General features: G+C 42.8%; 1 protein-coding gene across 3 annotated transcripts in view; it reads right to left on the reverse strand.

The window, feature by feature from the left end:
- The window catches only part of TMEM164 (transmembrane protein 164), a 174415-nt gene that overhangs the window by 14627 nt on the left and 141707 nt on the right, over positions 1–18081 (reverse strand). For all 3 annotated transcript variants that reach the window (XM_087813644.1, XM_087813643.1, XM_016198282.2), the window contains one exon: positions 16343–16421. In XM_087813644.1, coding sequence (XP_087669770.1) covers positions 16343–16421 — 79 coding nt within the window. The remainder of the gene's footprint in view (positions 1–16342; positions 16422–18081) is intronic.

Consider the following 18081-nt stretch of genomic DNA (forward strand, 5'->3'; position numbering starts at 1 on the left):
CTCCTTAAATTCCATAGTCCATCATTCTAATTATCTTTGGCCTATACCTTTGATTCCATTGCACCTCTAATTATCATACTCATCTTGAAAAACATTCAGATCTGGTTAAGTTCCAATCTTCTCTTCTTCCTTGCTTGCACCTAAAGTTGAATGTGGCTGGAGAAAACGACAGATGACTGTTCTCACTTCAAATTTGTGATCACAAACCTCAAGTGCACCTTTCATGTTGCCAGGCCATCATACTACATTTCCCCAGTTCATTCACTCTCTCATGCTGCAATTTAATATTTTCTCTTCTCAGATGTTCAATACTTTTATCTCAATCTCAATCTCAGATGATGACTTTGCTTCCTACTTCACTGAGAAAAAAGGAATCAGACCAAAATGTTCCATAAGTTTTCATTATTTCCTATCTGCCTCGGGGCCCAATGTGCTCTGCCTTCACCCCTCTTACCTAGGATGACTTGCCCAGATTCCTAACCAAGGCCAGCCCTCCCATTTGTATCCAGATCATGCCCCTCTCACTTACCCAGTATCACTCCAGCAACTTTCCTTTACATGAACCATTTCTTCTCTACTAGATTATTCCCATTACCATATAAACTAAATATACTATAATAGCTCCCATCCTAAAACAAATACTTGACCTCACTTCCCACTGCAACCCCCTCATTCTTCTGCTCCTCTTTAATAGCAAAACTCCTTGAAAGTATTATCTATTACTGTACTCTCCAATATGGTAGCAACTGGTCATGTGTGGCTATTGAGCCCTTGAGATATGGCTAGTTTGAATTGAGAGAAACTGTTAGTGTAAAATACACACTGGATTTCAAAGGATGTAAAATATTGTGGTGATAATTTTATATTAATCATATTGGAATGATAATATTTTAATATATCGAGCTAAATCAAATATAAGATATATTATTAAAATTAATTTCACCTGCTTCTTTTTACCTCCTTTTTAATGACTACTAGAACATTTGAAATTACATATGTGGCTCACATGTTTTATTGGATAGTACTTGTATATACTCCCAGTCTAGAATTCCTTTCTTCCAATTCACAACCCGCTGTAATTGGGCTTCCACCAAAACAGCTCCCATCAAGGTCACAAATAACCTTTTCATTGCTAAATCCAATGGTCAATTCTCAGGCCTCATCTTATGTCCCCTTTCATTCTTGAAACATTCCTCACTTGGCTTCAGGGATACTGTTCTCTCTTAATTTTCCTCCTGACTTATAGCTTGCTTCTTCTCAGTCTGCTTTTACTGGTTCCTCCTTATCACCCTGACCTCTAAATGATGGAGAGGATCAGGATGTAGAATTCAGAACTCTTCTCTTCTCTATATACTTACATTCCCTAGGTGATTTCAACCAATCTCATGGCTGTAATACCATCTGTGTACGTGTTGATGACTCCAACCATTATATCTCAGTCCGGACCTCTGCCTTGAACTCCAGGTTCACATAGCTCACAGCCTACTCAGTACTAAACTTGAATATCTAGAGGGCATCCAACTCTTAAAAACAACTTCTAATCTTGGCTCCTGTGGTAGATTGTTACAGTACTGGCTCCTAATGAATCACATTATCACACCATCCACACCCTTATGTATTCCCCTTCCCACACTGATTTGGCCCTGTGGCTCACATGGCTCAGCCACATAACTTGCATTGTTCAATGCCATATCATCAAAAAAGATGCAATCAGAGGTTTGCTAAGCATTTGTATATTCCTTCTTGGAATGCTGCCCTAAGACCCCCCTATCATGAAAGGTCATGTGGATAGAGAAGCCCAGCCATCCCAACCATCCTAGCTGAGCCCAGGCAAAACCAGTAGAAAAATGTCTTAGTCATCTCAGGCTGCCATAACAAAATACCATGGAATGAGTGACTTAAACAACAGAAATGTATTTCCTCATTAGATCAAGGCACTAGCAGATTCATGGTCTAGTGAGAGGCTACTGCCTAGTTCATAGGTGTCCATCTTTCTGCTGTGCCCTCACATAGTGAAAGGGGCTAGGGATCTATCTGGCCTCTTCTTATAAGGGCGTTAATCCCATTCATGAAAGCCCCACCCTCATGACCACATCCAACCTAATTATCTCCCAAAGGTCCCATCTCCAAATACTATCACACTGGGGTTAAAACTTCAACATATGAAATTTGAGGGACAATAACATTCAGTCCATTACAACCCAGCCAACTCACACAGTTGTGAAAAACAGTAAGTCATTGACTCAAGCCACTAAGTTTTGAGAATGTTTGCTACACAATAAATAACTGAAAGAGCACTTCCTCCCACCCCCCCCAAAAACAATAAACAAGCACAAAATTCCTTTTCCCAATAAATGGCCTTCCATCTAAGACTGAAAAGTCTTAAGAGCCATCCTTGACCTCTCCCTTTCTCTCATACACATCTGTCTCATCAGCAAATCCTGTTGACTGTACCTTCAGTATGTATCCAGAATCCAATGATTTTTCTTTGTTTCTACTATACTAGCCCAAGCTTCTATTATCTCCTTTCTGGATTATTACAAATATCACTTACAGGTTTTCCTACTTCTATCCTTGTCCCACCTCAGTCTAATTTCAGCATAACAACTGAGTGATCCCTTGAAAAATTAATTCAGATAGTGTCAGTCCTCTGCTCAAAACCTTCCAATGGCCACCCGTATCCCTAAGAACAAAATATCTAGTCCTTACAATGGTCTATAAGGCCTTATATGTGATCTGCCCCTTCACCTATATCACCAATCTGAACTCATCTCTTACTACTTTCTCCTTCCTTCACAGAACTCTAGACACAATGACCTACTTGCTGTTGCTGGAATATTCTAGAAACTCTCCTGTTTCATGGCCTTTATATTTGTTATTTCCTCTGATTGGCACATTCTTCCTGCAGATATTCATTGGCTCACTCCCTTGCCTGAAAGCCTTTCTTCAAATGTCACGTTCTTGGTGAGCCCTTCCCTTTAAATGAAACACCCTCATTTAAAATTGCAGCCCTCTCTACCCATTCAGCAGCACTATGACCCTTACTCTGCTTTGTTCTTCCTCTATGGCACTTAACATCATCTGACTTACCATATATTTTACTTATTTCCTTACTGTCTCCTCCCACAAGAATGTAAACTCCATGAAAACAAGGATGTGTATCTGTTTTGCTCACTGCTTTATCCCCAGTGCCTGACACAAAGTAGAAATTCAATAAATACTTGCTGGAAGAATAAAGTGAGCAGCGCAATATGTTCAAGACTTTTATATAGTTCAATATCATTGAACTATAATGTAGGAGAGAAGGAAAAAATAGGAGATAAGAGCCACTTGATATTCTGGAATTTACAAATCACCTTGAGATCTTGTCAAAAGGTAGGTTCTGATGGAATAGGTCTGGGGTAGGGCCTGAGTCTGCATTTCTAACTAGCTCCCAGGTGCTGCTGGTCCTCTGACCATACTTTGAATAGCAAGGGATAGAACTCGCAGCCTGGTGGCTGATTGAAATAGGACGAGACTAGAGACAGGGAGACCAGTGTTGAGGCTGTTGCAATAGAACATAAACAGGAGTAGTGGAAATGAATTTGAGAAATGATTAGGAGGTCAAATTGACAGGATTTTGCAACTGATTGGTTGTGAATTGCCAATGATTATCTTTAGATTTCTGGCCTGGGTAATGAATGGGTGGTGGTACCACTCCATGGGATGCGGAATATTGAAGGTGCACATTTGGGTACAGGGAAGAGAATGACAAGTTTTTAGATCCTGACAATGCCATCCCATCTTTGGTGCCCACTAAATGAGACACCTCCATTTCTAGCTTTTGCAGGCCTTAGTTGCCCAGAAGATATGTCTCTGAGTGGCACAGCCCCAAGATGACCATGGATATGTGATTTCTCATTTTCTCAGCCATTGAGTGCAATCCCAAGTCAGGTTTCCCTTCATCCAGGCGTTTGACTGAATGAACTGTTTAAGGTACAAGGAAGTGGTAGCTGTCTTGATTTGGTGTCCAAGTGGAATGTCCATCTTGTCGACCTCTTATTCTGAGATGCTGGAGAGCCCACTCAGGCCAGGCTTCATCCTCAAAGTGCCTAGTGGGGACTGACAGAGTCACCCAGCCTGTGGCTATGGCAACTTAAAGACCTAACTTCCATCAGGATCAGAGAGCCAGCCCTCTGCCAACTGCATACAAAGTAAGGGCCCTGAGCTGGCAAAGAATTCATCATGTGAACCTGGCCTAGCAGAAAAACCTCTGGAGTCCAGAGACCCAGGTTGTAGCTTCTACTCTTATCAAGTTGCTATGTGACCATCTGTGTGGATCGAAACCCTCTAAGCATCCATGTCCCTCTCAGAAGGGAGTCCCAGGCCCTACATATCTACCTTTCAGGAGCACTGTAGGAATAGAAAAGTTAAAGGAGCATGGAGATACTTTAGAGAAAAGTGCTACTTAAACATAACGCACCATTATGCTTCACACAGTTCTGCAGTTTGTATTAGCTGGGTCTCTGGTGAGCTTTCAGCAAGGGGGACCAATTCTTGGATCATTTGAGGCAATGAGACTTAACCTTCGTTCTGCATCAGAATCCCCTGGAGGGCTTGTTAAAAGGCAGTTTGCTGGGCCCCACCCCAGAGTTTCTGATTCAGTAGGTATGGGTCAGGGCCTAGAAACAGGAATCTGAGAATTTGTATTTCTAACAGGTTCCTCGGTTGGGCTGCTGCTGCTGCTGGTGCTCCAGTGGCCAGGCTTTGAGAACCCCTGTCCTAGAGAATATGTGGAAAATGCAGATTATTGGGCCCTGCCCCAGATACTTGAGTCCAGGAGATGTGAATGGGTCCTGGAATTTTCATTTTAGTAACATGAACCTGCTAGGTCTTCCGATCCCACAGGAAAAACACTGACTTAGGAGTAAATTCTGGAGTTGGAAGAGGTATCAAGAGGCCTAGGAACAGCTACCAGTAGAGGGGCCACAATTTGGCCAGATGTAAGGAGGAGTGTCTCCTGGAAGCTGATAAAATTAAGGTGGGAAATACTTAATTATCTGCTCTCACAAAGTGTTCCTGAGCTCGTTACTTCTTCCTCAGCATGGAGGTTTTCAGAAACTCACCTACCTACCCTCTTGCACAAGGCTCAGGCCTTGGCCAAGTTTTCAAATTCCCCAGCTCTCCTCTCAGCCACTAGCCCCTCAAGAGCCTTCAGAATCTACTTGAGTCCTTTATCTTTTCCCCTGCCCCTCGCCTAACCAACAAAGTGAAAGTGGAAAGCTAGTGAAAGAGGAAAACTTTCCCAGCATCCTCACACTAGCTAGGCTAGAGGGGCATTGGGCCAATGGGGAGGGGGGAAAACAGGCAGTCCAACATGGAACTAGGGTTATTATGACCTTGGGGCTAATTTCAAGCCATCATTGGCCAAAGTGCTCTGGCTTTAACAGTTCTAGAAGCTAGCACAGGGACTGTATCCCAACCCTCATCCTCCAGGAAACAATTTAAAACCCACTCAAGAGAGAAGAGGGATCAAACAACATTGGAGTTCTTACATCCCAGTTTCCAGAAATGCCCCCAAAGACCATGTGGATTTGCCTGTAATTCAAAACAACCTTCCTACCCAGTGTCAAGCCTCAGGGGCCACTGCTCCCCAATTCTGAAACAGGAGCTCCCTCTAGTGAAACACAAAGGGCTTTCCAGGCAGCATGGAGACGGCTTCTTAACCTTCCTACCACCACACAGGGACTCTCCTCTGGCAGCGTGGGGACATGGACAAATCCCTTCTCAGAACAATGTTTTAAATGCATAAAATAAAAGGCAAAGGGTTATAAAATAAGCCAATGATATTAAAGGTTATCAAAATATGTAAACAGATTTGAAATACAGTCCTCTTGTGTTTCTTTATTAATGCATTTAATAATAAGATCTAGCTGCAAGTCTAATTACTAGTATAATTTCAAAGCAGTGATGAGCTAAATAGTATTCTGATCTGTCTGCAACCACTGTAATGTGATAGGAAGCCATCTGTGATTGCTACTGACAACAAAGGCGCAGGTGTGCTCATTGCCTACATTCATGGGCTACACTTCTGCTAGAGGTTAGTGAAAAGAAAGATGTGATTTTTTCCCCCCATCCAAGTTAATGCACCCTTAATTCCTATTTGTGGATTCCAGGTGAAGAACCCCTGCCTAAATAAAAAGAACCACAAGCAATGAACAAAAAACCCCCACAGGGATGAAGAAAAAGGAGCTCAGGGCGGGGGAGGAGGGATTGTGTTACCAGCCTTGCAGGTGCTGAAGCTGTGCAGGCACTCTCCTATACCCAGCTGACTTCCCGTCAAACCTGGTGGCACCATCAACAAATCCTCCTATGCCTTTCATGTCTGCACAGCATGACCCTTTCACATCCTCACCCTAAGGAGACCTGTCTCTCCCCAAAGGACACTACTTCTCCCTCTGGCTGCACAGAGCAAAGATTGTTCTTTCTTATCCTTCTATTCTCACAGAAAGCTTTTTTTTTTTGGGGGGGGGGAGACTGAAGATTCCTCTAGCCCCTCATCATTGCTTTTACATGTTTGCTCTTCTCTTTTTTTCTTCTTTCAAGCTTCAGCTTCTATTCCTCATCACTGTCACCCACTGTCTTCCAGGTCACTATCAAATTCATCCCAGATAAGTCTACATTAGGCCTTTTCCTGCCAGCATTCTGGGTGATTTCAACATCCATGCAAGTGCCACTTCCTACACCCTCACTTCATGGCTTCTTGAACCTCCTCATCTCTAGAGATCTGCAACCTCTACTCCACCTCTCCCCCTACAACCAGTTTCAGTCAGCACTCACAATCACCCTGCCTCAGTTAAGATTATGACTGTGGTCAAACACAACCTCCCAGAGTTTCAGCTTTCATATCCTCATTCCTACCATGCACAGGCCCACAGGCTTCTTTGTGACCTCTGACCCCCTGATGTCCCTGACCTTCCCCCATGGATTTCCTCCTTGGTCTGCAGCTCTCTCCTAGACTCACTTCCTTCCACACCACCTTGGACCCCATGACCAATCACTTGAACTCACACACACCCTCAAATCCCTGGTGAGCAGAGGGGACCCTTCATCCCTCCTGCCCCTTCACTAATTTATCCCCAGGGGGTGGCCTGCTAAAGATGAGAACCTAAGAAACTGCTCAGACCACATTTTATTACATTAGGGGGCAGAGTCATGGTACATTAGCAAGCAGACACCACACAAATAATAGCAAATTTAAATAATGCAAACTAAGTGACAGACACTATTTCAAGTGCTTTACATACATGAATACATTTAATGCTCATTATAACCTTTTGAAGAAGTACTATTATTCTTATTTTACAGATGAGGAAATCGAAGTGCAGAGAAGTTAAGGAACTTCTGCAAGGTCACACAGCATGTAAGTAACAGAACCAGTATTTAAAACCAGGTAGTCTAGCTTCATTATACACATCTCAGAAGAATCTGTCTCTAGGCAGCTAGGCCTGTTCACCTTCCTCTCTAACTTCTCAGCCCCTTTGACCGGGTGGGAAAGTAGTTCAGGATCACTCTACAGATCTGGCCACCTGAAATTCTCAGGGTATGTACAGAGCAGGAAGTTCATTTACATGTCAATACCAAAGCTGCAAGCTCAAGCCCAGTCTGCCACAGGAGCCCTGCCTACATTGGAGGTACTGGGTGCCTGCTCAGCTAAGAATAAAGTGAGTTCTATTTCCCATTCCACTATAGTTTCTGGGTGACCTGCCTTTAGGTGGAAACCCTAAAGGAGGAAGGTGGGTGGCAGGATCACCAAACTCTGTCCCAAACCCTGAACATCCCTATCTTTCTGGATCTTCCACATCATTGACCCTATTTACAAACCCCCAAACTCAGATGGATCCCTCAAGCCAGCTGTTTTGCTCCTTCACTCAGGCCGATGAGCCCTGAGAAAATGGGGTGATCGCATAGACCAATGATGGAAAAATACACAGAAACTTGTTCCAGGTGGACTACCTCAGTGCTAGTCACCAAAGTTCTAGAGCTACACTGTCCAATATACTGTTGACACTTGAACAACAAAGGGGTTATTAGGAACACTGACCCCCATGAAGTAGAAAATGCAACTTTAACTTTAGACTCCTAGTCATCTCTTGGTCTCTGCAGGGGATTGGTTCCAGAACCAGCAGGGATACCAAAATTCGCAGATGCCCAAGTCCCTTATATAAAATGGTGTAGAATGATGTATATAGTTGGCCCTCCACATCCAAAAATTTCCAACTGTGAACTGAAAATACTTTGTTCAGTCTGTGATTGGTTGAATCCGTGAATGTGAAACCCATGTATTTAGAGGGCGAACTGTGTATTTATTGAAAAAAACCTGCCTATAAGTGGATCTGCACAGTTCAAATCTGTGTTGTTCAAAAGTCGACTGTAGTAGCTACTAAAGATAGGTGGCTATTTCAATCTCAATTCAATTACATTAAACTTAAGTCAAATTAGAAATTCTTCAGTCCTAGTTCCTTAGTCACACTAAGCCACATTTCATCTGCTCAGAAGCCACATGTAGCTAGTGGCTACAATATTGAACAGATCAAAGAATATCTCTATCATCACAGAGAATTTTATTGAATATTACCAAAACAGTCTAGACTTAACTCCTTCTTACATAGTCTACTGCACTTGCTCCTCTTGTCAATACCCTTCTCAATCTTCCATAAACTGCTTCCATTCTCAGCAGTTGTCATTATCTCATAATTTATCCATTCTCTTTTCTCCCTTGTATTTTCAATTTTTCCTCTCACTAATGGCCTTCATCTTAGCACCTTAACATGCCCAGCATTGGGAAGAGAGGAGAGGGGAATATTAGAAAGGGAATGAGGGTAACAGGAAGAGGGGGGAGGAGGGGCTGAAAGAAAAATAACTCCTTTGGCTCTGCAACACCCTTAACCCCTCCTTCCGTAACGCCTTTAACTTCCTTTTCCTTCCCATTCCCACTTCTCCAAGAGACTTACCCTCCTGGAACTCTCTGAAACAATGTGGTAGTATTCTTGAGCACTACTACTTTGATGGACATTTCCATTAGCTTCCAGGACAATCAACCACTCCTATTCTTCTGACCATTCTCCTTACAATTTTCTTCCTGTGTCTATTATTTACAGGTTGATGCAGCTCAACCTTTTTCTAAGTTCTATTTCTTCCCCACCTACATAGCTACCCTGGACCGCCTGACATGACTGTATCCACCACCTTCACAGCAATGATACCACAGTCAGCCTCTATCTCACACTCCCTTGAACAGCTCCAGAATATTCCATTCAACTGCTTCTTGGACATCTCAACCTGAATAGCCAGAAGTACCTCAAACCCAAGTAAAATCATCTCCCCTCTAAAATATGTTCCTTCCTTCTGTGCTTCCTCCCCACTAGTAGCACCGTATTCCCCCCAGCCACACAGGCAAAAATCCTGGGACTTCACGAATGTTGCCTTCTCTATCACTCCCATAGCATCTTAATTACAATAAACACTATTAATTTAATTATTTGTTATTATTAATTTAAATTTTTAAAAAAGATTTAGAAATGATCTTAATTGTATATACTCATTTCTTGACAAGATGAAAATATGAGACTACTGCCACCTGGTGGCAATACACAGATAAACAACGAGATAAGAGTTGTGACACTCAACAGTAATTCAAATTAAAACTGAATTGATATACTAATATTTTTACCCATCAGATGGGCAAAAATTAAGAAGGTTGTTAACACACTCTTTTGTTGAGGCTGTGTGGAAGCAGACACTCTTACACATCGCTAGTGAGCATTTAAATTGGTATAACTTTATGGACTGGGAAATATCCATCAAAATTACAAACACATACACTCTTTGATCCAGCAATTCCACTTAGGGGGATTTATCGTATAGATACACTTGCACACATGCAAAATGGTACAGTACAAGGTGGTCCAGTGCAGTGTTATTTATATTAGCAAAATATCTGAAACAACCTAAATGTCTATTAATAGGGGACAGAATAAATAAATTATGGTATAGTGTTGTAGTCTTATGTTATGCCTAACAGCAAAAACCTTGGAGCTGTAACAGTGGTTCAAATCTTGGGTCTTCCACTTAGTATCTGGGTGTCAGTTTTCTGGTTTAAAAGGGAGATAACAGTAACATCTACTACCTACAAGGACTGTGTTGGGGAATAAATATGTTAGTATGTCTGAAGAGCTTGCAACAATGTCCTCTGGCATGTCACAGTGCTATATAAAGTGTTGCCATTCTTATTATACTTATTTTATCATCCACACAATGGAACACATGTTGCTGTGGAAAAGGATGCATAAGCTTCCTATAGGCTTACATGGAAAGCTGGCTAAGAAATACTGCTAAGCAAAACAGTAACAACAGCAAAGGAACAGTTGTGTAGTAGTATGCAGCAGTAATATTTTGAGATGTGTGTTTTAAGAAGGAGGAAAATAAAGTACTTTTAAAGTACTAGTACTATGGGAGGATATGCAAAAGCAAAAGTGGTATTTACTTGTGGAGTTGTAGAGGGGATTATGTGGATGGAAGGAAGAGGGGGAAGGGAAGGTGACTTTTTGTATCCTAGATTTTGAAGTACAAATGGTCCATGACATACGGTAGTTGCTGACAGGATTTTCTGACTTTAAGACAGTGTGAAAGCAATACACATTCAGTAGAAACCATACTTTGAATTTTTAATTTGGATCTTTTCCTAGGCTAGTGATATGCAGTATCATACTCTCTCATGATGCTGGACAGTGGCTCCCAGCTCCCAGCCTTGTGATCATGAGGGTAAACCACTGATACTCCACAGCATATTCATTGTTAGGTGATTTTGCCCAACTGGAGGCTAATGTAAGTGTTCTGAGCATGTTTAAGGTAGGCTAGGGTAAGCTATGATGTTCGTTTGGTAAGTTAGGTGTATTAAATGCATTTTTACCATATTATTTTCAACTTATGATGGGTTTATTGGGACATAACCCCACTGTAAATTGAGGAGCATCTGTATATCAATGAATTATGCAAAGAAAGAATCAAGAGGGAAAATGAACTGATTTTATGCCCTTTCTTAAAACTTTCACTGACTTTCCACAGCTCTTAGAATAAAGACCAAATCCCTGACCATGGTCAAAAAGCCCTCCATATCTGACTCCTGCCTGTCCCTCATGACCTGTGTCACTCATCCTCTCCAGGCTCCCTCTCCTGCTGCAGTGCTGTTATACATGTTATTCTGTCTGGCTATAAGAGTTCACCTCTGCTAATCCTACACTTCCCTTGTAAACTCCTCTATTCATCCTTCAGCTCTCAGTTGAAATGTCACTTCGTCAGGGAACTTTCCCCCAAACCTCCAACCCAGGTCAGCTTGTGTAGCTTGTGTTGCTGTAAGCTCTCATAAAAACATGTTCCTTTCCTTCAGAGTATTTACCACAGGTATACAGGGTGGGGCAAAAGTAGGTTTACTGTTGTTCATATGGAAAATAATATAATAATTAATAAATAATAATTCAAGAATAAACTGTTTTGTGTGCTCACAGATGTAAACTTACTTTTGCCCTGCCCTGAATACATTCATTTCTGTGATTATTTGATTCATGTCTGTCTCTTCCCACTACAATATGAATTCTGATATTCACTCATCAGGGCACCCCAGTGACCAGTGCAGAGCCTGGCAGAAATAAAACACATGTAAATATGTTGCTATGATTGGAATGTCTGTGTCCTCCCAAATTCATATGGTGCAATCCTAACCCAGAAAGATGATGGTATTAGGAGATGAGGCCTTTGGGAGGTACTTAGGTTATCAAGCTGGAGCCCTCATGATAGGATCAATGCCCTAGAAAAGAGGCTCCAAAGAGATCCTTCACCCCTTCCAGCATGTGAGAATATAGTCAGAAAGTGCTGGCTATGAACCAGGAAGAGGGCCCTCACCAGAAGGTTACCATCCTAGCATCTTGACTTGAACTTCCAAGATTCCAGAACTATGAGAAATAAACTTATGATTTTTATAACCTATCCAGTTGGTGGTATGTTGTTATAGCAGCCTGAATGGATGAAGACACATGTGTTAAACGAATGGATGAATCAGATACAGGGGTAGCAATGATTCCAAGGTTTTAGTTGGGGTGACTAGGTGGTGCCATCTCTCAAAAGAACCACAGGAAGAGAAGCAGGGCCAATGGGGAAGATAATGAGTGCAGCATGGACAGGTTGAGTTTGAGGGGTGCTCAGGATGATTAGGTGGAGAAGCTGAGTAACAATATAAAACTGATTCTCCTAAGTCTGGGCTGCACATAGGAATGCAGTGGTCATCTCTGTATAGGCTGTTGGTTAAACTGTGTAAGCTCATGAGACCATGTCAGGAGTAGCAAGCGAAAGGTGATCCCAGAACAGAACTCTGGGGAAATCAATATCTCAGAAAATGGAGAAAAAAGAACTAAAGAAGACAGGAAGATACAGTCAGTGAGATAGATAAGCCAAGAGAGGGATAGATTTTGAAAGCCCCAAGAGCAGAGCCTTATCCATGTAACCACTTATATTATTATGATGTATATAATATAGGTCCTTACATCTACTGGGGGTTTTTTCCTAAAATATATTTGTTTGTAAGAGAAACTTTATATTATCCATGAAATCCTGAATTTACTGCACTGGGTATATATTTTAATATATGTTATTTACATAACTATTTTTTTTAAAGTTTATTTCTGTACCACCTGAAATCACAAGATGTTGAGAGCACAATTATAACAGAAACCATGGAACTTTAGTCGTCCAAATCTAAATGACTTGAAAGATTTTCTCTAGTAGGCCAAGACAGGGCACTGGGATTGGACACTGGTCCCAGTGGAAGGGGGAAGGGAGTGAAACATTTTCAGGAGCTGGTAAAAGGAAAGTCCCAGTAATTGGTCATAGTGGTATAAGCTGATTGAGAAAAGGAGGAGTAGAGATTTTAGTCAAAGAAAGGAACATAGAGGCTTACAATCTCAGACAGGGGAGTTTAAGGGGAAGGAGTAAGGCAATGTCCAGATGGCTAAAAAGAAAGGGATGCAGAAGTCACCTAATTAAGAAACCCAAACCTTAAGAAGCTGCAGGTGGAATGAACAGTCCTCACTAGAAGTCTCTCAGCATGCTCGCTAGCATTGTAATGGAAAATTTGAGAGCCCATGGGCCAGAGACATCTAGGAATGTGGGGCAAGTGACCAGGAGGTTACATGATGGTAGTGATGAAATAGGGTCAAGAGAATGGTAAAGTAGAAGCATTTTCACATAAGGCAGAGATAAAATAATGGTCTGGAAGAGACAGTGGGGAGCCAGGCAGAACATGGGGTTGAGCAGAAAGGGCTGTTTCCATTAGAGGTAGCTTTGGGAAGGAGATAGGACTTTGTGTTCTGTGAAGAGCTGGTGGTAGAGCTAGGGGGTTATACAAAAATACATTTTCAGAGGGTCAAAGGCAAAGAGTTCAGAGGAAAAGAAACAGAAATCAAGAACCAAGCTGGTGGAAGAAAAGAGTATAGTGGACAAAGATGGTGGTATAGAAGGACTGAAGGAACAAGGGAGGAATGGGGTTCTCATTAAGCACCATTCACCACCTCAAAATCACAGGAAAAAGCAGGACTGTGCCTTTTAAGAAAACAGAGCTCCTGGGAACAAGAGGTATCTATAGGAGGGCTGTCTTGCCTTGGGTAAAACCCCTGAGCCAGTTATTTCTGGAAAATCACAAGAGACTTCTAGGGAAGAAAAGTCCCAAACCCTCAGCTTTTTTGGTTTATAGGAAATAATCTTCCCATTGCTCACTGCAGATCCACTTCTCCTTTGCAAGGCCTAGGACCAAGGCTCTGACTGAAGATCAAACCAGCCTGCGAAAATCTAGATTATTCTCTAAATGCTCATAATTTCCCCCACATGAACAGCAGGTGGCAGTAAAGAGCCATAAGAGAAGCTGAGCCCACACAAGAACCCAGAAATGGTGAAGGGAAAGTGAACCAGACTTCAGAAATCATATCATGCTCCCATGGTACCCTATGTCACACTTACCACGTTGTATTATAATTATCTATCTTCTGCCATTGATGAGGAGGGGAGGCTCACAGCCTAATGTAATAAGGAGACAGACATCTGTCTTTGAAGACAACATTGCATATGGGAAAGAATACTGGTTTGGGAGGGGATCTAGGCTAACTTTGAATCTGGACTGTGGGCAAGGTACCTAACATTTCTGAGTCTTGATTTTCTCTTCCGTGGAAGGAGGTTTTTTTCCACCAGGTTAGTTGTGATGAAAAAATAGATAAAACATGCCTAGTACAGTATGTTACAGATAGTAAACACTCAATAAAAAAGTAGGCATCGATATTTATTGTGATTATTATTACTCTTATCATTATTATAGCCTCATCTCAGGGTCAGGCACCAGAGGAAATGGGGAAAAAAATCACAAATAGTAGGAAATAAATTGGAATTAAGACTTGGAATTCCTACTTCCTCAGCTCAGTTTTCCTAAACAGTGCAGCAATAGACCCAATAGAAGGCCACAGTAGAATCAGCCACTTCTAGAATGTGCTTGCTTCCCAGATTGTGGTTTGTTTATTGGGTCGGTGGGGAGAGAGGAGAATGGCTGCTTCGTATTTTCCATGTCAGACCAGTCTAGCTCAGCTACCTGAAGGATTTTTATAGGCACCTCAGAGCACAGATAGGTTTAACTAATAGCCATGTGCACCCATCAAAACTTGCATCACACCCCTCAGAAACCAGCAACAATGAATGGTGGGGGTCTGGAGCCCTGGAGCCCTGCCTGGTCCTCTTCAGAATGCATCTATCCCCAAGACTTGAATATTATTAGGAAGCTATTGCCTGTGCCACAGGGGACAGACAAGAGAAATGGCACAAATTTCCTGGCCATTGAAACTTCAGACTTCCCTTAAAGCTCAAAGGGGAAAATAATGTGTTTAAAGCATATTCAAAGTTAAGATCATTTGACAGCGTGAGACCCCAAGTGGCTGTACAGGGTAAAAACAGTCTTGAAAAATATTTAGATATCTCTTAAGAATCCTAATTGATAGAAACCTGGGGGAGAGGGCAAACCTCTGGACAGGTAGTAGCCATCATAGACAGTAATAATGCCCATCCTCCAACATGTCCCTGAATTGACTGGTCCTTGAGGCTATCTCATGCCAGAAGTTCCTAAGATTTGCCAGAATTCCTGAGTTAGAGGAAGCACACTTCCAAACGATATTCCAAAAGGTTCAAGGGCCCATGTGGACTGTTGTCATTTTTTAAATATGTTTTTATTGATTTCAGAGAGAGAAGGGGAGAGAGAGAGAAAGATAGAAACATCAATGATGAGTCCTTGATTGGCTGCTTATTGCAGACCTCCCACTGGGGATTGAGCCTGCAACCCCGGCATGCGCCCTGACCAGGAACTGTGACCTCCTGGTTCATAGATCGACGCACAACCACTGAGGCACTTTGGCAGGGCTCAGGCAATATAAATGAAACCCTTGCTGCCTCGGGTCAAGTAGGGAAGGTTGATCTCAGAAAACTCCCAGCAACCTACATAAAGAGGCTAGTGGCTAAGACTAGGAGAGGACGTCTTCCAGGTATAGGCTTTACAGGATGGTAAAAAGACAGAAGGAGCTGCTCTCACACTTAGGCTAAAAGATATAGGAACTACCCTTCCTTTTTGTCTCCTACACAATAGAGGGAGGGGATAATTTAAGGGGCATTGCATGGTCACAAATCAGTTTCCATTCTAGGCCACCTCTCCCAGGTTGATGGTCTCATCCTCATGACCAAATGAAAGTTTTCAATAGTTTATTTTACATGAAGGTCACTGCTTTCACCTGACTCTTCCCTCAATCCCATCATCCCCCAATCCTTCGATTTCTTGCCTCTTTCAGTATTTCTTTTGTTCTGAGAGGATGGGTACTATAAGCAAGAGCACAAGGTCTGTCTCTTGAGAGAACTGAGTGTTTCCTTCTCTCCTTCCACCCTATACTGCACACTAAGGCAAGTAGAAGGCACAAGCACAAGCGAGTGACAGAGCGTGAAAGGTTCCATGCAAATCCAAACAACCACAGAGCCCAAGGCCTAGGCCCTGAGATAGGCAGTCAGCAGCACCAAGCTCACCCACAAAGGGTGGTTCTGAAAAGCCCCCAGAGTCTTTGCAGGCCTTATCCATGCCCATTTCCCACTGCCTGGCATAAAGCATGCTGCATAAACCCAGTGAGGCAGCAGTTCAAGATCCTAGTAGGCACCCAAAAGTTTGTGATTCCCCAAAACAGAAGGGAGAGCCGAGGTGTTGGGGTGGTACAGGGGTATGGTCCTCTGGACTTACCTCCTTTCCAAAGCAGGTAGATGGGCACCACGTAGAGCATAACATGCTGAATGTAGTAAACCTCCAATTCAAAGGGGAGCTGTAAGGACAGGAGGGAGAGGTATTTCAGAGCAGAGAGCACACATTTCCACAGATTCTGAACTTGAACGATCTTGCTCTTTACAACCCACATCTTTAGCAACCCCATGTATTTCACCAGTTCACCTCCCTTCACAATCAGACAAAAAAGACTGAAATAAATATACCTATGACCTAGGTCGGCATCTTCCAAAGTGTATTTTGCAGACATGGCACTTGAAAAATGTCCCACTAAGAAAGCTGGTTACCCCATAACTTCTGTCTGTAAAAACCAGTGGGGATTGTGGCTAAGGGAGACAGAGGGCTCTGGAGTCTCAAGCAGTTCCTCTTAAAGGGCCCACACACCGACTTACTCAGATTTACTCCCTCTGAGCTCCAGCACTGGGACAGCAGCTTGAAATGAATCAGGGACATACGGGGAGGAACTGAATTGTCTGGCATCAGGGTGAGAGATGGGGGCAGCTTTCTGCCAGACAGAAGTGCTGGCAGAGACTATTGTTCCTTTTCTGAGATATATCCTCACAGAGCCAGCAGGCAAGTGCCATATCTGAGTCTCCATCTACCTGGCTCACACTGTTTGCCCCATCCTGGTGATTCCCTGAGGCTCTGCCCCACTGGAATTTTGGGCCGACCTGAGCTGTTTCCAGTGGCTTTTCCAAATGAATGGCTTGTCTTGGCTCATATTTCAGACTTTCCTAAAATCTCTCTAACAAGCTGCATCTGGCCTCTGCACACTCTATACCTCTTGCTAAGTGAACCCAGGCCTGGCACTAGCGGCAGCCCAACATTGGTTTGCAGCTTGGTCTCTCCTGGGCACTTCCAAGCCCAGCACACATAGCAGCCATCTGCAGATTGCTCTGTAGCTCGTGGTGGATGGCCTCAGGCAGGGCACAGGCAGTGGCTGACCTTGCACCTCCCAGGAGTCCCCAGAGCCAGTGCACCCAGTAGACAGCTTCAAACCACACTGGATTAAAACCTATCACTTCCATGAGTGACACACTCAAGAAGTGGACTCAGTAAGCATCAAAGCCCCACTGAAGCAAGTCCTGTTCTGTAGGGTTGACCCCTGCACAGCAGCTCCTCTTCTACAGTTGCAGCTGGTCAGCATGGGAATCAATCCCTCCCAGTGATGTGCCAACAGCAATCAAGTCTCAAATATAACAGAACAGTGCACATAGCCCACACAGGAATGCACCTGGAGTGCCCAGCTCGGGTGACTGTGGAGGCTACGCCACTGGGCCCCACAGTACACCTATAACACCAGGCCACTCTACCAAGTCTGGGAGATGTAGCATATCTACCTAATACATGGAAACAAACACAGGGAAGAAGTCAAAATACAAAGGAAAAGAAACAGGCCCCAATTGAAAAACCAAGAAAGATCTCCAGAAAAAGAACTAAATGAAACAGAGGCAAGCTAATTACCAGATACAGAGTTCTAAACAATGGTTATAAGAATGCTCAAGGAACTTAGTGAGAGCTTCAAGAAACTTACTGAGAACTTCAACAGCATGAAAAAGGACATAGAAACCATAAAAAATAACCAGTCAGAAATGAAGAATACAATAACTATAATGAAGAATACATGGCATGGAATCAAAAGTACAGTAGATAAAGCAGAGGATAAAATAAACAATTTGGAAGATAAAAAAGCAAAAAAT

Source organism: Miniopterus natalensis, chromosome X (assembly GCF_054644295.1).
Source record: "Miniopterus natalensis isolate mMinNat1 chromosome X, mMinNat1.hap1, whole genome shotgun sequence".
NCBI lineage: Eukaryota > Metazoa > Chordata > Mammalia > Chiroptera > Miniopteridae > Miniopterus > Miniopterus natalensis.